At 39.4% G+C, this 25,974-nt stretch overlaps 1 protein-coding gene across 1 annotated transcript in view; it reads left to right on the top strand.

Annotated features, from left to right (window-relative positions):
* Positions 1–25,974, top strand: part of DNAH8 (dynein axonemal heavy chain 8) — a 397,226-nt gene that overhangs the window by 164,335 nt on the left and 206,917 nt on the right. Inside the window, exons 36-47 of the mRNA XM_034991238.1 lie at positions 2,163–2,362; positions 4,980–5,133; positions 6,591–6,754; positions 8,690–8,792; positions 9,790–9,894; positions 10,277–10,438; positions 13,286–13,510; positions 16,848–17,020; positions 18,593–18,771; positions 22,936–23,123; positions 25,045–25,131; positions 25,227–25,334. Of these exons, the coding sequence (XP_034847129.1) occupies positions 2,163–2,362; positions 4,980–5,133; positions 6,591–6,754; positions 8,690–8,792; positions 9,790–9,894; positions 10,277–10,438; positions 13,286–13,510; positions 16,848–17,020; positions 18,593–18,771; positions 22,936–23,123; positions 25,045–25,131; positions 25,227–25,334 (1,848 nt within the window). The remainder of the gene's footprint in view (positions 1–2,162; positions 2,363–4,979; positions 5,134–6,590; positions 6,755–8,689; positions 8,793–9,789; positions 9,895–10,276; positions 10,439–13,285; positions 13,511–16,847; positions 17,021–18,592; positions 18,772–22,935; positions 23,124–25,044; positions 25,132–25,226; positions 25,335–25,974) is intronic.

Raw genomic sequence — 25,974 nt, forward strand, 5'->3', positions numbered from 1 at the left:
TAGCACTCACCCTTCCAAGTCTCTGGCGATGATTATAGTTGACCCTTGGATGTATGTTTCATTAGAGGCCTGATCCTCAGGCCACAGCTGTGAAGATAAAGCAAGAGGCCTCTTTCAAAGTAAGAAACCGGGCATTTCCTTCTGATGTCTCAGTGCTCAGCCCTGGGGTGGGTAGCTGGTTATGAACCTCCCCTCCGCCCCATTTATTATAGTCCTGTGGCAAACCTCATTTGCCACCAGAATCAAGGTGATCAAGAGACATCCCCTGGGTGGCAGCTACAAAAAAACCCAGAGGGCCAGACATGTGCATAAACTCCTTTCTGGGAGACATCGGTGACCCGGAGTGAGGCAGAGGGACAGTGCATCAGTGGTGCCCACCAGCCTCCGTCTTTGGAGCGTATTTCAATAGGCCCCGAGTTGTATATTAAATTAGATGCCAGCCTCTCAGGCAGAAGCTCTAAGATAAGCAAATAGGCCTTTTTCACAGAAAGGCTGGGCAGTTTTCAGTGGGCTGCCTCTGTGTTGGACCCTGGGGTGTAACAAGATATGTCTATGCAAACCCATTTAGAAGGGCTTGACGCCCCCTGCCCTACACCCCCACCAGAGCCCTCAGGCCTGGGCTTCATCTCTACCCAGTGGTTTGTGTGTCTTTTCCACTTCAGGTCCATGGAAATGTTTGGTCTTTAAGCCTGGTATGTTTTTTACTTTCTCTGTTTGCATTTTATCAATTATTCTATATTTTTGGAGGTGAGGAACTGTACCATGTAACCAGAAATCTCCCATATATATGGTTTTAAGTTTTCTGCCTCTTCTTTTACCATTTTTTTTTAAAGATTTTATTTATTTATTTGAGGGAAAGAGAGAGAGAGCACAAGCAGGGGCAGTGGGAGAGGGAGAAGCAGGCTTCCCGCTAAGCAGGGAGCCCGACTCGGGGCTTGATCCCAGGACCCTGGGATCACAACCTAAGCCGAAGGCAGATGTTTAACCCACTGAGCCACCCAGCCTCTCCATCTCCTTCTCCCCTTCTTAAAAACACATGTACACCAGAAATTTTGTTTTCAAAGAATTTTGTCCTACTTATAAATATCATTCAAATACTCTTGAAGGAAATGAAGAATTGAAAAAGAACTTTGATGCCCATCTCATTCTTATAGGTAGGTTTTACACTTAAGAATATAGTCATTTATAAGCTGTGCTTTGAAAACTTCATTCTATAATTCCAAGGAATTCCAGGGTTCAGTTACTATTTGTACCCCAAAACAGATCCTCAGCGCTGTGTATGCCTGTGCATCCTGTTTGCTCTGTTCCACATGTCCTGCCATTAGCCAAGCTGGATTCCTTCTGTCCCTGGACTCACTGCCTCTAAAGGAACTCTTTCCCCTCACTGTAAAATGTCTGCCCCCACCACCCACTGGAATCCCACTCAGTCTCGGATGCTCCCTCCTCAGTGAGGCCTTCCCTCCTGACTGCGGGCAGAAGTCCTTTCTCCCTCTTCAGAATTCACAACAAGTCATACCATTCTGAGGACATTGATTACATGCTACTTTGTATTATAATTTTTTGTAGAAATACCTTTCGATTCCTTCCCATCTCTGAGATCTGTGATTCTAAGTATGAAAATAAATAGAGACCTGGCAGGGAAAATATATTACTTTTATTTTTCCTTGTGAGACTCTAATATCAAGGACTCTCAGAAAAATAGGAAAACCTGTGAGAAAAAAAAATAGAATGACTTTTAAGCAAATGAGATATTCATATTAGGGCCAGAGCAAGCTGGAATATAGCAATGATTCTGTGTTACTTTGAAGAGTTCAAAGGACCCCCCACATATATCCTCCCTTGTTTCTCATAACAACCTGCTGAGATAGAGCAGCTGCTATCATCTCCATCTTGGCCAAAAAACTCCAATTAAAAATGTAATAAAAAAACATGAAGATTTAAGTTCTGTTATTGCGTGTATATGGTACCATAAAAGAACTAGTAGTCAGATGGTCAGAAGGTTCTGGTTTGAACTTATAACATGATGATCATGAGCTTTGGTTTCCTTGGCCACAAAATGACTAAATGACTTCTAGGTTCAAGCTAGAAAATTCTATGATTTTCCAAGGCACTTAATTTGTAATTGAAAATGTCATGACATATTCTTTGATCTCCCTCTGAAGGATATTTGCATATCTGCCATTAAGGAGAAGGATATTGAAGCCAAGCTGACTCAGGTGATTGAAAATTGGACCAACCAGAACCTGAGTTTTGCAGCATTTAAGGGAAAGGGAGAGCTCCTTCTCAAAGGAACTGAATCAGGAGAAATTATCACTTTGATGGAGGATAGTTTAATGGTCTTAGGTTCCTTACTAAGCAACAGGTAATTTTATACTTTGGGGGGAAGGTGTTAATTTGGTTTTTAGGGTTATATAATACTAGGTGAAAGCCCAGTTTTGCAGCTGTGGTATAACACAAGATTCTGACCTGAAGTGCTCACTCTTGTCTGTCCTTAAATGAGCTACCCATTTTCCCTAACAGTCATGGCCTCTGTCTCTTCCTTATGGTACCCATCTCTTCTTACTGTTTTTCTGGTGGGCACCATCATATTTACTCTCCCCCAAATTGGCAGCTTATCTCTTAAACATCTTGGCTCCCCGCTGAGATGACCTATTCATTTTATTTTCTTTCTCTTTGGTTCCTCCAATATGTCATCTTTGCCCTCCTTGGCCAACCCTGCTCAAGTGTTCACCCAATGACCCAGGAAAAGTATGCTGGCAACACATGAAAGGAATATATTATTAGGGGCTTGTTACGTAAACACTTCATGCATTTTTTTTATGGGGAAAAGTGGCTATATGTGTGCTGGGTTTACTCTGCCCTAAGTGAGATGACCTGTCCATCATTGGATTACTGAACCAGCTGGAAGGTGACTGCGACCTTGAGTGCAGCTTTCCGAAATGGGACTCAGATTAAGTATACTGTCAGGTCTTAATCTGAGCATTAGCAACCTCTAATCCCCTAGCTGACTCCGCAATAATTCTCAACCGTTCTTCACTTTAACACACCTAAGAAATATGTCACAACCTCATCATTAGCAGAATCAATGTCTGGGATGCATTGGAACTCTAATATCCCTTCTCCAGGTTGGAATCGCTGGTTAATAAATGATATTCTGCGTGACCTCTGGCCCCAAAGGCAGTCTTGCATTTGGATAATGTACAATTCCAAAACTCCTAGTTCTGGGAGTTCTGGGTTGACTTGCTGGGGCTAAGATCTTAGGTACATCTTCTGCTTTCAGGGAATCCTGGCAAAGGTGACCATAGGATATTCAGTGGTTCTTAGACTTTATGGGATACTGTTTCATGGTTCATAGCAAATTTTGCCATGCTGATTTCCTGAATGATGACCTCTTGAAGAAAGGCTGTAGATTCACCTGAACAGTATCTGTAGCCAATGAATTCAGGATTTGAAGGCTTTCTTAGTTTCATATTTAACTTGGATTTAGCCTGATTAGTATAATATTTATTTATAGTACTAGTAAACTCAATGCCGAGGCAGTGTCTGCGGGGTCTCTAGGGCTGCCGGGATGTGACTTCAGGAGTAAATTGTATATCTCCATGGGTGAGACTTGACTCCAGATATTGCCTGGATGGTGACACTTTGCTAGTGGATTCCCAATTGACCCATAGGAATGCCTAACAATCATGACAGGTTCCACCATGCAAAGTTGTGCAATGACCAAAGGACAGAAACTGGTTATGCTAGATCTAATTTCAAATCTCCCTTTTTCATGTTGGGAAGTCATATGCCATCAAAGATGACTTTTTTCCCTCCATGCAGGGCCATTTTTTGCCTCAAATATCTAGGTGCTTCAACCCCCTGAAGTGCCCATCTTAGTGTGCATGTCTTAATTTTGAAGATGCTTTTAACATACTGACTTCCTTTCGGCTCTAGAATGATGGTCAGCTGGACAGTGTAAATTGGGTGTTGAGTCAAATGCTTCTTACTGCCTGAATAGCTCACCTACCTCCTTGCGGCAATTTTTTACATAACTCCTTTTATACCTCCATGTATAGCATAGGCTTCTAGAGAAGTTATGGGTTGCATTCAGGTGTCAGACTATACCCAGAAGAACCCCCTTATATATGTGAGCACTGTCAAGTCACCCTGCCCTGGATCCAGAAAAGTCTGAAGAACCTTGTCAGTAAGTGCCACTCACCAGCAATATCACTACACCACATCGAACCTACTTGTCATTGCCACAAACTGAAGTCAGCTTCTTAATCCAACTGTAGGTAATTGGGTCTTTACCCAGTAGCTTCCCATCACTTCTTGCATGACATCCCCTGTATTTTTTTTGTCTTTCTTGGCTGTGCCCAGCTTTCTGGACACCTTGAATTCTCACGAACTCTGCAGCTAGCTCTGATGTTGAGAAAACAGGAAGCATGCTATTTGGGGGCAACTGTTTTGGATCTCTAACACTGTAGAATCTAGGCACAGTGCCTGGTGGAATTAGCAGTCTGTGGGTGAGAAGAGCACATCTATAGGTGGACATCAACCCTCAATCTTGACATTGGCCTTGTGGTGATAGTTTCACAGACCAGGAACAGTGTTCTATGTGTTATTCTTGCAGGCAGTGCTCACTTGGATTTGGTTCACAGAAGTCTTGTAAAAACACCTTATCCAATGTGTTCCCTTTCATCCCAGAAACAGCCAGCACAATTCCTTTGCTGGACCTCCCCGTGTCACAAAACTTGGTTCATCTTCTGGTCTGTGACTCATACACAGAAACAAGTAAAATCGCTATAATGATATGAGTTTTACTCCTAGAAAAGCAAATATCTCATTAGCTGTGTGAAATTTATTAGGAACTGCCTTTTAGGAAAAAAAAAAAAGTTCACTTTCAAAAGAATGTTTCTCCTCTAATTTACTTTGTTAGGCCATATTATTTTCTGCATCATCCTTAAAATATAATATTTTTCCATTTTTACTTTCAGATATAATGCTCCATTTAAAAAAACTATCCAGAATTGGGTGTATAAATTGTCTACTTCCTCAGATATAATTGAAGAGTGGCTAGTAGTCCAGAACCTTTGGGTTTATCTTGAAGCTGTCTTTGTAGGTGGAGATATTGCCAAACAGCTGCCTCAGGTAAATATGGTTTTTGTAACTACTGATAGTACAGTTTGATGTGTGTTGTCCATATGTCTCTGTAGAAATCTTTACAAAGACATATGGCTGTGTCTTGATTATTTAAACCTGGGTTTGCAATCTCTGGCCCACGCACCTGTTTTTGTAAATAAGTTTTATTAAAACACAGCCATACCTATTCATTTATGTTCTGTCTATGGCTACTTTGGCATTGCAACAGCAAAGTTCAGTAGTTGTAACAGAGACCATATGACCTGCAAAGCCTAAAATATTTACTATCCAGCTCCTTGGCAAAATAAGTTTTAAAAATGTGCTGATTTCTTAATTTATTTTAGTAGAAAGAAGAAACGCACATATTTTCAAATTTCCAGGTTGTCTGAAGATGTGAGGTACATTCAAATATGGTACTATTAAATTATAGTAGTTCATTTCTTCTAAGAGGTCACCTTATAATCTTCCTCTGAGAGTAGGATTAAATTAATCTGTATTGTGTAAACACAAATTAACTATTAGTAAGTTGACCAGTAATAGATCAGGTATATACCATGGGGCAAAGAAACAGTTTTAGAAGCCCTTAACAAAAATCTTTAAAACAGCTTTATTTGAGCCTTTTAAATAAATAAACTTACTAATAGCTTTGTTCTATGAAGGTAACGTCCCTCTTATGAAATTAAGCCTGCTCTTTCTGAATTTCTATAAATACAGGATCTATATAAATTAAAAATCAAGGATAAAAGAGCTTTGAAAAGGGCTCATTTCCCTTTGTAATAACACATGTTTTGAACATAATTCTTTTCTTTTTTTCCCTTTGTAATAACACATGTTTTGAACATAATTCTTTTCTTTTTCAATCGGAAAGTTGCATTGTTTTAAAAAAATACCCTTGAAAGTTTTCAAGGAGTCAAGATTATGCCATTTCTAGAGGCATTTTTACAATTGAATGCAAAGCTTAATATCATCCATAGTAAATAGAGAAATTTCATTTGCAAAAACGTAAATGAAGCTTTGTTTTGGGGTTTCACTGTTTTTTTTTTTTTTTTTTTCTTTTTCCTGGGGTATTTTTGAGCTGTAATTATTCAGAGGATCTTGAGATCAAATTATTTTCATGCTTCTTCAGTTTGCTCATCAAACCAAACACCTGGGGTGCTGAAAGACTAGATTTGAGCTTTAAGTTGATAGCTCTGCAAATTAATTGTGTGGCATTTTGAAAAATGTATTAAATATAAGAAAACAAATAAACAATAAGTCCCATTGTGACAAAGCAGTATTTCAATAAGCAGTTTTATGACTTTGGGTTTTTGTTGTCCAGAATTAATTCAGATGAAAAAAAATTGCTACTTTAAATTATGTAGACTGAGAACTAGTAGAAGCCGGTCTGAGGAACTCTAGGAAATTCCAAAATGAAGACTTTGCTTTATTCAAATGCTAATTTTTCCTAACTAGGAGTTTGTTTTTAGGAAGCAAAGCGGTTTCAGAATATTGACAAGTCATGGATGAAGATAATGCAGCGAGCTCACGAGAACCCCAATGTGATCAGTTGCTGTGTTGGAGATGAAACCATGGGGCAGCTTTTACCTCATTTGCATGAACAGTTGGAAGTATGTCAGAAGTCACTCACAGGGTAAGAGCTGAAGTTTTAAGTTTCCTCTCATTTTATATGTGATGGTGTTTTATCCCATACAAGTAAATAATATTGACGGCATTTCTGGTTTGGTAGGGATGGCTGAAGTGGCTCTAGGAATGTAGCATAAATTTAATTTTCCTGCAAAAAAGACCCCATAGATTTGGGGGTTGAGGAGTTAAGACAAAATTTTAGTAGTTTTATAGGGTCACTGTAACAAATTCCCACCAAGTGGGTGGCTTAAAACAACAGACATTTATTTATTTGCTTACACTTCGGGAGGCAAGAAACCTGAAATCGAGGTGTCCGCACTTTCGGAAGGTGCTAACGGAGAATCTTTCCTTGCCTCTCCAAGCTTCTGGTGGCTCTAGGAGTTCCTTGGCTTGTGGCTACATAATTTAGATCTCTCTGTCTTCTCATGTCCTTCTCCTCTTCTTCCTGTGTGTCCCTTATGAGGATTCTTATGATGGGATTTAGGACTCATCTGGATCATCTAGGATTCTCTCTTCTCAAGATCCTTAACTTTGAGGTGCCTGGGTGGCTCAGTCGCTAAGCATCTGCCTTCAGCTCAGGTCATGATCTCAGGGTCTTGGGATGGAGCCCTGCATCGGGCTCCCTGCTCGACAGGGAGACTGCTTCTCCCTCTTCCGCTCCCCCTGCTTTCGTTCCCTCTCTCACTATGTCTCTCTCTGTCAAATAAATAAATAAAATCTTAAAAAAAAAAGATCCTTAACTTCAATACATCTACAATGGCCCTTTTTCCAAATAAGGCCACATGCACTGCTTCCAGGGATTAGGACGAGGACATGTCTTCTGGGGGACTACCATTCAACCCACTACAGAAATGGAGTAGAGATGTGCACTAAGCCAGCAATTAACCAGATGAATCCACAGATGGTTTTCTTAAAAGGCAGTTCATTCTCAATTTCTGTTTGAAATAGAGTTATGGTATATCCTAGTTTATCCAAGTTTATGCCTCTGTCTTGACTTCATGGCTAGTTGGTCCCCCCAGTGCTCCCCCAGTATCCTGGTTTGGAGATAATTATGTGTTCATCCTGGGTTTAAGCCATGAAGTTCACAATACCCCTAGAAAGGCCATGGTGATGTGATTTGAAGTGGGGGTTCAAAAAGGTGGCTTTATTAAAGCACAGAGACAGGACCCCTGTGGGCAGAAAGATCTGCACTCGCACTTGGGTTGTGAGGAGCAACTGATTATATATTTTGGAGGTGGGGGAGGTAAAGACAAAGGAAGTTTCCAAAAGGATTTTCATACGCTAAAGAAGACTTATAGGATCCTGGCTATTGTCAAGCTAAGGTTGTTTTTTCCTCTAGTAAGGCATTAACATTAAGACAGTTGGGAGTTCCTGGAGGAATGTTGTATTCTGCCTGTCTCAAATATTTGTGAATGGGCTGCAAGTTAGGAAATTTAATTTTATCTACATTTCTTTTTGCCTTTGTTCTCTGCATCAACAGGAGGGCTTTTGAGAAAGAAGACCATAGATGATGGAGCAGGCTCACTCTGAATCCCTTTATTTCCACTTGCTTTCCCAAATGCCATCTGTGACCGAGCACAGACTGGTTCTAACCAAACATTTCAGAGGCAAATAGGAAATGACCATAGGTGTTTGGTTTTATCTTACTAAAGATGTTAGGGATTGTGTCTTGGCTAAAATAACCCCCAAAATTAATAATTCAGGGGCGCCTGTGTGGCTCAGTCAGTTAAGCGTCTGCCTTCAGCTTAGGTCATGATCCCAGGGTCCTCAGATGGAGCCCCGCATCAGGCTCCGTGCTCAGCGGGGAAGCCTGCTTTTCCCTCTCCCTCTGCCCCTGCTCATGTGTGCTTTCTCTCTCTCGCTCACTCTATCTCTCAAATAAATAAATAAAAAAAATTAATAATTCAGAAAAAGTCATTTGGTAACATGACTTTATTCAAAGGTATTTGGAGAAGAAGAGATTACTGTTTCCAAGATTCTTCTTTGTATCTGATCCAGTTCTCCTGGAAATTCTTGGACAAGCCAGTGACTCCCACACCATACAGGTATAATCTTAAAATCTGTTACCTAAATTGCTTTTTTACACAGCATACATAATTAATAATAAAAATGAAGTTAGCATCTAAAAAGGACAGGCAAGAGAGTATTAAAAATTATGTTGAGGATAAAATATCCTATTTTCTGTGTATTCTGAGCTCATCAACCTGAGGCAAGAGTCACTGATCATGCAACTCAACAGCTGAGTGACCTTAACCAGCTTCTTAATTTTCTCATGCCTCAGTTTCCTCATCTGTAAAATAGGGATGTTAATGGTTCCCACCTTAAAGGATTGTCACGGATTACATGAGATCATGTACTGGAAAGTATCTAGAACACAGTATGTGCTCACTAAATGTAATTCATTATTGTGAGCATTTTAGTCTAAATTTTTTTAGATCAAATAGGGATTGTGGTTTAGATTTGTCCAAATCCAAGTGCTTCTCAAGTGCTTTTAGCCATTTCCAAGGGCCATACTTCCAGAAAGTGGAGAAAAGTGACAAAGAACCAGGTGTGGGAGGCACTGAAACACCCATTCCAGGGCTGTGTCTGGTTTGGCAATCTGGGAAGCCGCTACTAACGTCTTCCTTGATGGTTTCCAGGGAGCTGGAGGGAAGCAAAAAGAGAGGAGGGAAATCAAAGCTGTGTCAGGCAGAGAGAGAAATAGGAGAGAAGCAGGACAGAGCTGTGTCTGGGAGGGACGTGGGTAGGAACCACGGGGTTCAGTCTCCATGTGGAGGAAGGTGACAGTCTTAGTCCAGCCTCGATAGCGGAACAAGGGCGTTTGCAGGAAACAGGCTGTGGGGCTGGATCTTAAAAAGTGGGCCTCCAAGTCAATCGGGGGTCAAAGCAGTGCTTTGTTTGTGTCTTTATTCGTTGACACCATTAGGTAAATTCTTAATCTCTTTCAAAGTCAATACATGTTAAGGCTTTTAAATACGCCTCAGTGGCTTTTGTGTTTAGCCTCATGTATGATGTTTTTGCTCTGTCTTGTGCTTTCTGTAGCCACATCTCCCTGCAGTATCTGACAACATAAATGAGGTGACATTTCATGCAAAAGACTACGATCGTATCCTGGCCGTCGTATCAAGAGAAGGAGAAAAAATTATTGTAATTTAACATGGTTACAATTTTGTTATTTGGATTTCTTCAAAAATTTAGGTTGAGGAGAAGCAGTTCTCTTTTGAACAACAGAGAGTGGGGGAGGAGGGTGGACTTGGGGTCTAGTCCTTTCACCCTGGCTTGGTTACAAATGAGTTTATTTGACTTCTCTGAGACTTGTTCTATCATCTGGAAGATGAAAATTTTAGACCAGATGATGTTTCTAGTTCCTTCCACCTACAATATTAGTTGATTTTTCTCGTGTTCTGAATATACTGTGTAAAATTATTTGCTTTGCACTGAGGTACTATGATTTATCGAGTGAAGTGTGACATTTGTAAAAATAGGAAATTATTATCAATTTGTAATGTATCTGTAATATATTTTTTAGTTGGATAGTCCTGTTATGGCCAAAGGTCCTGTGGAGATTTGGCTTATGGATTTGTTAAAAATGCAGATGTCATCCCTACATAATATAATTAGATCTGCATTCTACCAAATCAGTGATTCAGGATTTCAACTCTTACCTTTCCTCAATCACTTCCCTGCACAGGTGAGACTATATAATGTTTAAAATGGTGGAAATAAGGGGGAAAGATACTTGGGAAGCAGTTGGCCTGATGGTGTGGCAGCTGTCGTAGCTCTGAACTCTGGGGAGGCCTTCCCACCCTCAGCTGCCATCTACCTACATGTCTACCTACACCGTTCTAGGCCAACCCATCCCATTCCCCGGAAGAGGATTTGCCACTCTTCTCCCATCATTAAGGATAATACTAAGACTAAGGTCACTAATGGAAAATTTCATCTTATATAGAAGACACACCTATCTGTGTATGAAAGACATCTATGGATGGATTAGATGGTATATTTTCCATATGTCTATGTATGGATAGATATAGATACAGATATAGACAGGAATACAGACATATATAAAAGGAATGAGCATAGCTTTTGCTGAAACAAAATCTATCTTGCCTTTTGTGTATTTTCACTTCAAGGGATTAAAAGTTGGCATAATCTGTTAAAGGAGACCTTGTCATGCAACTAACCTCCTAACAGGACAGGACCTTGAAGAGCCTGGGGTTGGAGCAGGTGTTCTCTTTAATAGCTCTCAGGAATGCTTCACGATGCACCAAGTATTATTAAAACTGGGTGCAGGAAAAGAAGAGCCAACAGTTTCATTCAAATTTTCAAATTTCAGCCAAAGTAAATGAAGAATGATGCTTTGTGATCTGGGTCAGAGATAGTGTAGGAGAGAAGGCAAGAGATATCCAAGGAAAATATAGGTAGTTTTTACCCAAACTGTACTTCTCTAACTGTCCCTCCCGGCCCAGCCTCCAAATCCCAACTTAGTGCACACACAGCGGAGATAGCTGAAATGATAGGAAATTACTTATTCAAATGACACAAGTAGCGACATAGAATCAACCTTTATTGGAGAGAATATTTTGATATTGTATTTAATATTTTTGTATTGTATAATCTCCTTGGCAAACTTTAATACCCTTATCAGCTTTATTACCTTTGTGATGAAGTTTTATAAAATACGTCATTTGGTAAGGTGAGAAAAATAGCTCCTTAGACCAAATCAGTACACTTGCCCTCTCCCAGGAAAGCTTGATCGCCTGTATATTCTGAAGGAGACGATCAGTCTAATTTAGACAGAGCAGTTAACATTACGTGGAGAACTGAAAGCAAGTTCAGAGCAGGAGTGAAGTTGAGCAGGATATAGCAGGAAAGTTGACCAGCCATCAGGATTTTCTGTAGTGTGTATACGACACAGTAAGGAGATGAAATTTTAAATAGTTTTAGCGGGCAAATTTTAGTTATTTGGAGAAATTGCTTTAAAGAGTAATTAAGGTATATATTCATCCAGTATATACTCTATACATGAATATTTATTCAATATGTACATTACTTACTTCTACCATCCGGAAATGATGATTTAATATTTTAGTGTGTTCCCTTCTAGCATTTTTAACATGCTTATTACAGGCAGTGAGTAACACTGAGGAGAATGAGCATTCTTGTTTTGTTTTTATTTTAATGAGACATCCTCCAGTTTTCACCATTAAGTCTCCTGACTTCTTAAACTGAATAAAAAACATAATTTAAACTTTCCTTGGTGACTCAGGATAGTCATTTTATTTTTGAGTAATCTCTATACCCAACCTGGGGCTTGAATTACACAACCCTGAGATCAAGGGTTGCATGCTTTGAGCCAGCCAGGCTTTTAAAGATTAGTTTTTAGAATATACCATTAAGCAGTGATTTCTCAGAGATTGTGGGTCTGTGTCTCTAAATCAGATAGCCTTACACTGCCGGGTATTTTGGTTTTGTGGCTGTTTGTTTGTTTGTTTTTTGCTTTTCCTCTCTTGCTCCATCAGCTGCTGCTGCTGGAGTCAGAATTGGCTTGCTACTGGGAGCTTCCTGACATGGGAGGTTTCCTCCACATCAGGTTGCTCTCACCCCAGTCAGGTGCCTTCATTTATGCAGACCCGCAGGATTGGCCACTGCTCTAGCAGAAAACATTTTGCAGTCTTGAGGCAGGGATAAGGAAAGTGTTATATTCCTGCCTTAGCCACATTAAATGCTGTGCCCAGCAGTATCCCCATGCCACTCACTCTGCTCTCAGCCCTCCGCCAAATGTGATGTTGCCTTTGGTCCAAATGATCTTGGATCTGTTGCTCGACTCTGCTGATGAACAAAAGCTCCTAAAGGGATGACTGGTGCAGCAAGGTGAGGGCCATGTTCCGACAATTTTACTCCTTTCCCGGGGTAGAAATTGTAGGCAAGGTGACAGTCACAATTTCCTTATGCCCTCATCAGGAGAAAAAGGACTAGCTTCTCCCCTCTCTCATTTTCTGTCACTCTCTCTCTCTCCTTCAGATAAATATACAGAGAGAGAAGTAGATGTAGGAAAAGGTACGGATGATAAAGAGAGTGGGAGATCAAGAAAGGAGATAGCGTACTGTTTCTAGAAGTTGCAGAGAGACCTTTGGGAAACCTTGCTACAGAAAAACACACAACAATGAGTCTAGTAATTCTGTTTGCTTTCCTTGACAAAGAAAAATCATCATATGGAGCTATCTGGTGGTCGCAGACCCTTTATAGAAAAATTTCCTAAGCATCCTTCATAAAACACATACAACTCCATAAATGGTAGCCATCGTTTAAATTACTATTTATCTCTCTGCATTGAAGTCATTAAATATCAGTAGTTAGAACTTTAAATGTTTATTTTTCCCCTTTTGGGAGTGGAGAAATGCATATCTCTTTTTAGTTTAAAGTGGGTCAACCTTGTTCACCTTCACATTGGGTGAGTGACCACCAAATTTTATCATAGACGTGCTTTAAATAGTTGGAAAATTTACTTATTATTTTTCTTCTGGATGCATAGGTGGGGCTTCTGGGAATTCAGATGTTGTGGACACATGATTCAGAAGAGGCTTTAAATAATGCAAAAGATGACAGGAAAATCATGCATGTGACCAATCAGAAATTTTTGGATATTCTAAATACTCTAATTAGTCAGACAACACATGACCTAAGCAAGTTTGATAGAGTGAAGTTTGAAACTCTGATTACCATCCATGTGCATCAGAGAGATATTTTTGATGACTTGGTAAAGTATCTTTTTTTTTCTTAAACTAATTCAGTGTACTAATTAACAATTTAGTGCTCCTAATAATGAACAGTTAAGTATTACATCTATTCTCTAACGTATATGAACCTTCCATCTACTTGGTTCTTTTCTGCACCTGTCTCCATATATACTATGGCTACGAATACCCTATTTGGTGGTTCAAACAACCATATGTGTATATTCATATATGGCATTCTGAAAGTCTGGAACCAACTGAGGAGATGTGAACTAACTACTTGTTCCATTACACCAAACCACCAGGGACATGATACAGTATAAGTGGGACTGGTCATGAGTTATTTGCTTCATTCAGAAAGAAGTCTTGATCAAATAGAATCAAGCTGCAGAGAAGTCTCACTGATAACGTGTCTGATCGATAGTGTCCAACAGGGCATCATGGGCTCGATCTGGACAAGGTTCTGTAGGGTGAGAGTAGGAGGGGTGGTATGTGAACTCCCTTCAGGAACAGGACTCTAACCAGAGGTCTTGAGCAAGCCAAAGTTCTCCTAAAGCAGTGGTTATCATTATAGGGTATAAACCCAGGAGGTTTTGATATAACACCATCTATCTTTTTTTTTTTAATTTTTTTATTCTTATGTTAATCCCCATACATTACATCATTAGTTTTAGATGTAGTGTTCCATGATTCATTGTTTGTGCATAACACCCAGTGCTCCATGCAGAATGTGCCCTCCTCAATACCCACCACCAGGCTAACCCATCCTCCCACCTCCCCTCCCCTCTAGAACCCTCAGTTTGTTTTTCAGTCCATCGTCTCTCATGGTTCGACCATCTGACTATCTTTGTCTTTAACAACCATCAGTTGATTTGATATGATTTGATTCATCTTAAAGGCATCTCTTTTCTTCACCAGGGACATGTAATTCATACAACTTGGGGCTCTTTTTTAGAGAATATGATCAGAGACTACTGGTTTCAAACTTGTATCAAAAGCTCTGATCAGGGCACCTGGGTGGCTCAGTGGGTTAAGCATCTGCCTTCTGCTCAGGTCATGATCCTGGGGTCCTGGGATCAAGCCCCACATTGGGCTCCCTGCTCAGCAGAGAGTCTGCTTCTCTCTCCCCCCCTGATTGTTCTCTCTCTCTCAAATAAATAAATAAAATCTTAAAAAAAAAAGAATTCTATCAGATAAGTCATATTTATGGAAGGTTGAAGGACATGCAGTCCATTTATTCCCCTGGAATCTAGACCCTCACTTCTCAAAGTATTATTATATGCCAACCAGTTGCATTAGCATCTCCTGGGAGCTGGTTAGAAAAGCAGAATCTCCAGCCCCCTCCCCTCACCCCACCCCCCACTGAATCAGAATCTGCATTTCAAGATTCCCAGGTGATTCGTATATGCATGTTCAAGTTGAGGAAACACTGCTCTAGGATTTATCTCTGGATCTTCTGATCAAGCCAGTCATCAGAGAGCTGCATACTCAGACCATAGTTCCTTAGCCATCTACAGAGTTGCTTTCACTAAATTGCAGTTACTATCATACTTTGGCTTTCTTTGAAGTCCACCTCAAGAAACTCCTGTGGAATCGATTACTGTATCTGTGAAGAGCATGCGGCTAACATTTCTTGCTGACTCACTTTTTTTTTTTTTAAAGATTTTATTGATTTATTTGACAGAGAGAGAGAGAGAGTACAAGCAGGGGGAGCGGTGGGCAGAGGGAGAAGCAGGCTCCCTGCTGAGCAAGGAACTGGAAGCAGAGCTCAATCCCGGAACTCTGGGATCATGACCTGAGCCGAAGGCAGATAGCCAACCAACAGAGCCACCCAGGCACCCCTCTCTCACTGGCTCTTGAAGCTGAAATCCCATGGAAGAAATTTCTTTTAGATTTAAGCGCTGAGCAAAGCTTTACTTTATATACAGAATGGGTTTTTAAAAAGAAAAACTGATACACAATTAAAACCACATAACTGTATTCTTTTTGTCTTAATTACTATTGAACTCATGGTCTCTCTGCATCCCAACTAAAATGAGATCTCACGGCTGGCTTATTTGCATTTTATTTTTCCATGTATGATGCTTAGAACAGCCTGATACACGGTAAGAACTCAATCAGTATTAGCTATTCTTTTTTCTTCATCTTCCATCTCCTCCTCACCATCTTAAAGGATTGTTGAGAGAGGTCAGTTGACAGCATTTCCATGGTGCAGGTCCTGTGTGGGAGAGAGAGTCCCTGGGGGAGACACTGGATCATGTTACCTGAAAGTTGCTCTTTAAGGTGATGAATACAAACTGTGCTTTAGCCCAGAAGCCAGAATTCCTAACTTCAGGGGGAAACAAGGTCATAAACAAATGATGATGACAAAAAGCAAGACTGTACACAGCATGGAGACTTGATTAGATGGAGACCAGAACATGGCAGGGTTGTCAGAGGCCAGCTGAACGACCTGGAAGTGGGACCGAGTTTAAGAGCAGCGATAGGGGTCATTTACCACTTTCCTGTGATGATTCCCCTGAGTGGGCAGGACCGAGTTTTCTCCAAGTTTGCCCATGGAGAATCATGAAGCGCCTGAGAATGTGGTTGTGGTGGGATGTTGTTCCTAAATGTGCTTCCCTGGTTTCTCTCTCTTGCATGCACAGCTGTGGGAGCCCAGGACCTCTTGCCCATAGCAGTACGCTGATGACCCGGCAGGTTGGTGGGTTTGGCCACAGTGCTGGTGTAGGAAGGCACGTGTGCGTAACTGACCGTGCTCTCCCTGCTAATCCCTTCGGGGGCTTCTTTTTGCTCTGAGAACACTGCTCAACTCTGTTTCCATGTCCTGTGAAGCCTCAGCTCTCTTTCTCTCAAGTCCCAGATGCCTTAGCTATACTGAACTTCTTTCAGTTTCTTGAACATGCAGCCAGATCTTCTGGATCTTTGCCTAGGACATTTTACCCTTTTTAAAAACTTACTTGTTTTTTTCTTTCGGTTTTGTTTCCCTGGGTAATTCCTACTATTTTTTTTCAGGTTTTAGTTTGAATATTTCTTTCTCCAAGTATCCCTTTCAGGCCCCCTAGACTACATTAGGATCCTCTTGCTACATATTTCCATGAACCCTGAATTTCTTTTCATACTGTTTTTGCAATTACTTGCTTATCTGTTTGTCTTTTATCTTCTTTTGTCGGCTCTAGAAGGCAGGAACAATGCCTGTCTGTGTTTACACAGCACAGTGTCAGGCCCAAGGAGGGACCCAAGAAATATATGTTAAATAAATGAGAATCAGTTCACAAAGGGGTGAATAAGAACTGCCCATATGCTTGTGTTTTATGCTATTGCAATTCAGTATGTAATCTCTTTGTATTTCATGTTTTTAAGGTAAAAATGCATATCAAATCAGTTACTGACTTTGAATGGCTAAAACAGAGTAGATTTTATTTTAAGGAAGATTTGGATCAAACTGTGGTGTCTATTACAGATGTGGATTTTATTTACCAGAATGAATTTCTGGGATGCACTGACCGTCTTGTCATCACTCCATTAACAGATAGGTAGGACACTCAGTTTTTGTTATTCCACTTTGTAATTAAACGATGTGCTTAACATTGCTTTCAAATTGCATTTGAAATATTAACAGAAGCATATTGCTGTTGTGTTAGGTCTATGCTAGCTCATCAAAGTCAGTCTTAACAATGAAATAACCAAGGTTATTACTTAAACGTACACGTGCATTACATTTTTGTGAAGCAGAAAAAAGATAAAAGAATGAAAGCAAGCTTGAACATTGACTGTGAGTAATATAGTAATGAATTTTAGATTGCAAGATGGAAAAATATCTCCGGCACCATAAAGGGAAGTCGTTAGAATTGCAAAGAAGGAAGGGACCTTGGAGATGATTGAATTTAGTCTCCTGGTTTTCCAAATGTAGAAATGGACACCTAAAGTCAAGTTTCTTGGTCCAGTATGAATAAACAGGCAATGGCCAATCTCCTCACAGTTCTTTCCAGTATGTGACATCAGAGAGAACTGGGCCTTTTTCATCTCTACATATCCCACAACACCTAGTTCAATATGCTGTACACAGAAGACGCTCAATAAGTATTTGTAGACTTGACTTAAATTGGGTCATAGAATGATTAATTCTGCTGTTCCTTTAAATAGGGCTGCCTGCAGGCATTATGTCTTTAGTCTCTTGATTCATCCAACCTCCTTCTGTATGCCCAGCACTGTAGCATAAACGTGTCCATGAGTTTCCTCTTCCACTGAGGTTTGCATATAAAGCTTCATGTCTCAGGAAGCTTCACTAAGTTTTACTTAGATCTGAAACACATACAACTTAAGCTGGATCATGGATACAAGAAGATTCATTATATTATTCTTTATAGTTACCTCAATGAGTGAAAAATTTCATAGTAAAATGATTTATTTGCAATGGTGTCCTGGAGTTGACTCATAACAGCTTTTTTTTTTTTTTAAATACTTTATTTATTTATTTATTTGGGAGAGAGAGAATGAGAGAGAGAGCATGAGAGGGGTAGGGTCAGAGGGAGAAGCAGACTCCCCACTGAGCAGGGAGCCTGACATGGGACTCGATCCCAGGACCCTCGGATCATAACCTGAGCCGAAGGCAGATGCTTAACTAACTGAGCCACCCAGACGCCCTCATACCAGCTTTTGAGAGTCAACTGTACGCATCTCTTCCCAGTTTTGTGATACCACGTCGGTAGCTTGTCATGAGCCCTAGTGGAAGTATTTATACCACTGCAACTGGCAAACATGAAAATCAGATTTATTTCCTTATTTTTCCTGGAGGGCCAGTTGTTCCCCATCTGCCAGTATACCCCGGCTTATATGGTTCCCTGACTTATGACTTATCCTGACCACAGCTCAAGGAAGGCCTGAAGGTTTTAAGTCAGGGCTGAGGAGTTTAGAAAGCTTGTCCCAAGAAACGTTTGCAATCACTGTACTACCTCTAGTGAATATCAAGTACTCTAGCCTCTTTTACATGGGCGGCTCAAATTCTCAAACAGGCCCATTCCAGTCACACCCGACTCTGGCTTGTGCTTTGGGGCAGTAATGTGTTCTCCCACACTCCTGGTGCTTTCTCTGATTCCCATTTGCAGATGCTATATCACTTTAGCGCAGGCTTTGGGAATGAACATGGGAGGTGCTCCAGCAGGACCCGCGGGCACTGGCAAAACAGAAACTACGAAAGACATGGGAAGATGTTTGGGGAAATACGTGGTCGTGTTTAACTGCTCAGATCAAATGGATTTCCGAGGGCTAGGACGGATTTTTAAAGGCGAGTGTCAAACACTGTGAAATCGTTGTTGGTGAATGTATTTTTATTGCTCTTTAACATTATTTTCTGATATTAACCTAAAGGGGTATTATTCCACATCACTAAAATGTGTATAGGTTGGTGTATATGATATTGCCATTTTTCTGGGTCAAAAAGGCTAGATGTCATCAATTTCGTATGGTTCAGTGATATTGCTGGCATTCTAGTCCATGAGTTGAATGTGTATTGGATTGTGAAAATGAAATCAATTTATTATTGCCTGAAACAGTGGTGGAGGGGATAAGATCAAGATAGCAAACCCATGACACACGTGGCTTCTCTTCCTGCATTAAATCCCATTGAAATGAAAGATATTATTTAGAACAGAATTTAGAGACGGTGGTATTGGTGCGGGGATTGATAAATGGACCAGTGGAATACAATAGAGAATGCAAAAATGGGCCAAGGACATTTGACATATGGCAAAGATGGTATTGTAAATCAGTGATGAAGAGATAGTCTTTACTGGGACAAGAGATGATTAATATTTAACAACAGAAATCGGATCCCTACACACATAAAAATTGGATGCCTACACCATATATAAAAATCAGTTCTGGGGATTAAACACCTAAATGTGGTGGGCAAAACCATACAGTTTTTAGAAGGTAATAAATGAAAATATCTTTGTTCTCAGAGAAAGGGATTTTTAATACAAAAATCACAAGCCATAAAGGAAAGATTGTTACATGGCTTACCTTCAATTAAAAACTTCTGTTCATCGATTGGGTGGATACCAAAGAGAGAAAAGCCATGCCAGAAATTTGGAAAGGCATTAGCAACCTATGTTACCTCCAAAGGATTAGGATCACAAATACATGAGTAATGCCCACGAATGAATGAGAGAAAGATAACCCAATAGAAAACAGAGAAAAAGTCTTGAATAGGCATTTCACGAATGAAGAAAACCAAGTCACCAGCAATTGAAGAATTACATATTATGAAGAGATTCCATCTTGTACACACCACATTGAAAAAATTTAAGTGTGACATTTTTGACCATTGGCAAGGTATAGCGTAACAGAAACAATCATCAGCTACTGGTAGGAGTAAAAAAGTTGCTTGGAAAAAACCGCACCATGTGTATTCTCATCTATCCCACCTCCTGGTCTATAGTCAGAGAAATGACACTCATGCACTGGGGTCTGTGTGTAGATGTTCACTGCAGCATTGCTTAAAACAACAAACATCTGGAAACAACTCTAGTGTCCTCTAAAGTGGACTGGTTGCCTAAATACATCAATTGGGAAAATATAATTTATATATTATATATATAGGAAGGAAAAATATAACATATATATATATATGAAATTGTGTATAACAGCGCTATGGAGCAATAAAAATGAGTAACTACAAGGCGATGCATTGACATAGAGCAGCCTCACAGATATAGAGTGAAGGAAACTAGTCTCACAAAAATACATGTAGTATGATTAAATTTATTTAAATTAAAAAATAGGTAAAACTAAAAATATGTATCATTTAGATATGTATACAGAAATAGTAAGAAAGCAAAGCAAAGCAAGAGGATGATTGTCACAAAGTTCAGACTAGCAGTCCCTCCCTCTGGGAGGGAAGAAAGGGGGTATGGTAGGGGAGAAGTTCATTGGAGCTTCCTTGTATTAAAATCATGAGTGCAGCCCTTCCTTTAAATATGATATGAGAATATCCCTGTAATAGATATTGTGAGAATTCACATCCAGCTCTCACCTTTAATATATGTACATAATATCTGAAATACATACATATGAATACACAGTCATACATATATATTATATCTACATTTATATATATATATGAATACACAGTCCTTGTGTGATATTTCTCCATTTAAGAAAGAGAACAAAATATAAGCTGTAGACTGGGAGAAGATATTTTAACATGTATAGCTGACAAAAGATTAATATCCAGCATTAAAAAAGATTTTCTTCCAATCATTAAGAAACCCAAAATAAAACAATAGTGAGATACAAGTCTCACTCCCGCCAGATTGGCAAAAATGGAAAAGTCTGGCAAAACCACTGTTGGTAAGGACGTGTAGAATTTACAACTGTTAATACTTCTTACCTGTGTGTAAATTGGTGGAGCTGCTTCTGAGAACAGCCTGGCAACAGGTGGTCAATGTTCTGAAGATACTCTCTTTTGACCCAACATTTCCACTCCTCACACAAGTTTTAAGAAGACATGAGCCGATACATTGTTATGGCAAATTATTAGGAGCAACCCAAATATCCATTGAAAGTAGAATGATTTTTTAAACTGGTATATTTATGCAATGGAATACTGTACAGTATAGTCTTTTAAGATAGTGAATTAGATCTATGTGTATCAGCTTAGATAAATCTCAGAAAAAGAATGTTGAGCAAATAAATCAAATTTCAGGAGTATATATACAGTGTTTTATAGATAGATACACACATACAAATCTTGAATAAGCAAAATATACAGTGTTCATGAATACATGCAATATACAGTGTTCATGAATACATGTTTAAAGCATGCCTAGAACCCCTGGCATCGAATTCAGGATACAGGTTACCTCTGGAGAAGGAGGGAGTGTGGATCCCAGAGAACATAGGCGGATTTGAACTGTAGTTCTAATATTTTATTCTTTAGAATGAAATCTGAAGCAAATTGTTAAGGTTTGATAGGTAGGTGCATGGGTATTCATTAAATTATTCTTTATAATTGCCTCTTAAACCATTTTTGAACCCTGAAAATCACTTCCTTAATCAGAGAGAAGGATTCTTCTGTAGATGACTCCTAGCCTGAAGGTTGGGGATGGGTGAGAGCAGCAGACTAGGGCACAAGGTAAATCCCAGACTGACAAAATGATTACAGATGGCAGAGAAAAAGAAAAGGAAGTGGCTGTGTCCAGTATTTTTCCTCTGTACAAAAGTTGTAACTCAGCTTTCAGAAGTGGAAGTCCTGTCAAAGATAAACCTCTGGTGGAGGCTTGTGCCTGGAGGCAAGCAGTGCACCAGGTCAGAAGGTAAAGCTCCAGACCCCGAGGGAAAGCTCTCCTGCTTCTCTCGTTCCTTCCCCCAGATCGCCAGGGGCAGGCATGCATCCTGCAAACAGGAATTGGTAAATGGGATGAGGCAATATGCACATATACAGAGATAACAAAGTCTCAAAAAAAATATTTGAAGAAATTCAGAAGGCACCCCAAACAGCTAAGAGACCTACTGATCACTAAACGGATTAATAGAGGAAACAGGAGAAAACAGTAAATAAAATCAGTAGCTTCACAGGGATTCAAGAATTCATAACATACAACCGATCGAAAAAAAAAAAAAAACTGGCTGCCATGAAAGAAATAACAATTGGAATAATAAATAAATACTGGATTAAAAACCTCTTTTGAGTTAAATGATCGAGCCAAGAGACTAAATACATTGTCGAGAGAAATGGGAAGTTTGACAGAAAAGCCTGAGGGTCACAGGGATAGATACAAAAGTTCCAAAATCTGTATAATGGAAATTCCCAAAGGAAAGGAAAGAAAAACGGGGGGCGGGGCGGGGGGGGGGGGCGGCAATCATAAAAGGAAGAAGAACATTTCATGTAGCTGAAGATAATGAAGGTTTTCATACTTAGAAATAAGACAGTAGCAATGTTCTTCATAATTACTGGAGTTTCTCTTCGTATCGAGTTTGTAAGGAATAAAAATGCCTTTGACCATTTTCTGTCTCACCTAGCATCCCCACATGTCTTTCATTGCAACAGGAAAGAAACAGGGTGATCTGACCCACGTATTTTTGTCAGTTTCATTATGTCAGTTTCCCCAACCATTATGGCTCTTTCAGCCCCCATTCCCACTGGAAGCAGTGCTTCCAAACTGAATCAAAATTTATCATCGTCTGGCATCACTGGGTGTAATGACGTGTCTATACTTTGATTTTGGCAGTGCACTATTTTCATTATTTCCAGGATATGTACAAATACTTAAACCTCTCGATGTCACTGGGATTAGATACGTCTTTACAAACAGCCAGATTTGACACTTTATATAAGCTGTATTTCAATATATAATTGTTTGAGAGCACTTTAGAGAAATGATTCTTCTTCTTGGTAGCAGGTATATTACAAAGTAAAACTTTTCAAATTAACTGTTTTTCCTGCCAGGTCTTGCACAGTCGGGTTCTTGGGGCTGTTTTGATGAGTTTAACAGAATTGAATTGCCTGTATTATCAGTGGCAGCCCAACAGATTTATATTGTTTTGACAGCAAGAAAAGAGAGAAAAAAACAGTTCATTTTTTCTGATGGTGATTGTGTTGATTTGAATCCAGAATTTGGGATCTTCCTAACAATGGTGAGAACTTGGTCTTTAAATGCAATGTGATTGGTTTAATTGCTATAGACTTAAATAAAACAAAGCATATATTAGTTAGTAAAAGACAGACTATTCAGAGGTCATGAGTGATTCTCTCTCATCATATGATTTTTTTGAGTAGTAAAAATAGCCTAGAGAGAAGATAAAATAGTAATAGGTTAATGATAATACTAGGGACTGTTTAGTGAGCCCTTGTTATGTGTAAGGTGGGGGGCTAAATGTTTTCCATATTGTATCCAATAGCCTAGCTACAGTAACAATCCCCAAATCTCAATGACTTAAAACCTCAAAGATTTATCTCTCTCTCATGTCACATGTTTTTATATATTCTCTATATAGTTAAATCTCTATGATGCAAGATAACACAACGTAATCTGAATTTTATGTGTCTCAGTGGACAAAGATAAATTATAGAAAGCAAAATCAGGAAGTTTTCTGATAAGCTTTTTTTTTGTAAACAAACCTAAGCAAAACAGTTGGGGGTAAATAATAATAATCCAGAAGTGATCATGAATTTATTGTGTGATACTGTGGTGTAGAACAACTTAAAAGAAGAGTAACAGTCTCCTTGGATTAAGAATAATTTTGGAGGGGCGCCTGGGTGGCTCAGTCGGTTAAGCGTCTGCCTTCGGCTCAGGTCATGATCCCAGGGTCCTGGGATCGAGCCCCGCATCGGGCTCCCTGCTCTGCGGGAAGCCTGCTTCTCCCTCTCCCCCTCCCCCTACTTGTGTTCCGTCTCTCGCTGTGTCTCTCTCTGTCAAATAAATAAATAAAATCTTTAAAAAAAAAAAAAAAGAATAATTTTGGAAATATCAATTAGATATTGCATTAGGCTGTAAATAACCGAGACATGAAAAATAGTGTCTTAACACATACAGATTTCTTCTCTTACGATCCTCCTGTGTTTCTACACCATCATGGTTTCCATCTTCAATTTACCTTATGACCCAACATGCTATAGAAGCATCTGTTTTGCTGCAGCCAAAGTGCATCAAAGATACTGTGTGCCCCTTTGCATCTCATGGTGTCAAATTTAATCATACCAGCTGCAAGGCAGGCTGGGAAATGTGGTTTTTAATCTGGGTGGTGATACACCCAGTTTGCAACTGGGGTCCTGTGACTGAGAAAAGAGAAAAGAAGGAGCAATGAAGGGCAACCAGCCACCTCTGTATTCCCAGCACTGAGCAAGGTATCTGGCCTGTGGACAGTGCCCAAGAAATGCTCAGGGACTGAAAGTTTCCAAAAATAACTGACCCCTCTTTGCCTTACTAGTCTTTGAACCCCTCACCTCTCCCTTGGAGCTTTTGGGTCTTGCCTAACCTCAACCTATTGCTACTTGTGAGTCCTTAGGTTCCTTTCCACTTCTACTTTTGTCCTTTTTACTATTTTTCTCATCATTCCCATCTTTATTTCCCCTCACCCCTGTGGGTTCTTTTTTAATGGTCAGCCACAGAAGTCTATCATTCTGACTGCAGAGAATAATGGAAGAGATAAAACAAAGAATTACCTAAGTAACGATCAGTATAAAATCCTGAATTTTCTTCCTCTTTCAATAACCTATTTTAGACCATAATGATCCTGGTATTTATGCATCTTTCTTTTCTTTTCTATTACCTTAACCAACAGATACATGGATGCTTAATTTTTGCTACAAAAAGTGCTCTGTGTGTGTGTGTGTGTGTATCACTTTGTTAGTATAATGAAAATGGAAATATGTAGGAGGGAGTGATATGACCTTAAAAAATATGGATGGTCCAATACATATTTTTGAGAAAGGAGGGATGTTTTACGAATCTAATGTTTTTCAGTACCACCTTAGAATATGAACTGGGAATTTGAATGTATTTGTATTCATGAAATGAAAATTATATCAATAATTTAAAACAATTTTAATTTTTAGAACCCTGGATATGCTGGGCGCCAGGAACTACCAGAAAACTTAAAAATTCAGTTTAGAACTGTTGCTATGATGGTTCCTGATAGACAGGTAGGCACCAGGATTTAAAAACATAATATAATTTATGTTCCTTACCTGTTTTTCACTAATGTTATTGAAAAAAATCTCACAATCTTAATTTTCAGATCATTATGCGAGTTAAACTTGCAAGCTGTGGTTTTCTTGAAAATGTTATCTTGGCTCAGAAGTTTTATGTTCTTTACAAACTCTGTGAAGAGCAACTTACCAAACAGGTAACTGTAAATCTTATTTTTCCCCCAGCTGTAGAACTTGATTTTTTACTTGGCAATTTTACTTTGATAAATGTTAATCAGTGAGTTTTAAAAAAGTCTCAACTCTTTTCTAAAAGATATTTATAATTCTAAATATATAATTTTAAATAAAAATATATTTATAATTGTAAAATATATTTATAATAAATATAATGTATTTTTAAAACCTTTTTTAAATTTGAAATTATTATGGAGTCTCAATGAGGTTGCAAAGAAATGTACAGGAGGTCCTGTATACCATGTTTCCTGCAATGTTGACTTTTTTTCTTTTAAAGATTTTATTTATTTATTTGAATGAGAGAGAGAGAGAGAGAAAACAAGTGGGAGTGGCAGAGGGAGAGGGAGAAGTAGACTCCCCGCCGAGTGGGGAGCCCCACGTGGGACTGGATCCCAGGACCCTGAGATCATGACCTGAGCCGAAGGCAGACGCTTAACCAACTTAGCCACCCGGCCGTCCCAGTGTTGACATTTTGTAACTATACTACAATAACAAATAACAGACCAGAAAACCCACGTCAGTACAATTCACAGAGTTTATTAAGACCTTGCCAGCTATACACGCACTTTGTGTGTGTGTTTGTGTGTGTGTAGTACTATGTAG

Source organism: Mirounga leonina, unplaced genomic scaffold (assembly GCF_011800145.1).
Source record: "Mirounga leonina isolate KUSES-001 unplaced genomic scaffold, KU_Mleo_1.0 Mir_53, whole genome shotgun sequence".
Classification (NCBI taxonomy): Eukaryota; Metazoa; Chordata; class Mammalia; order Carnivora; family Phocidae; genus Mirounga; species Mirounga leonina.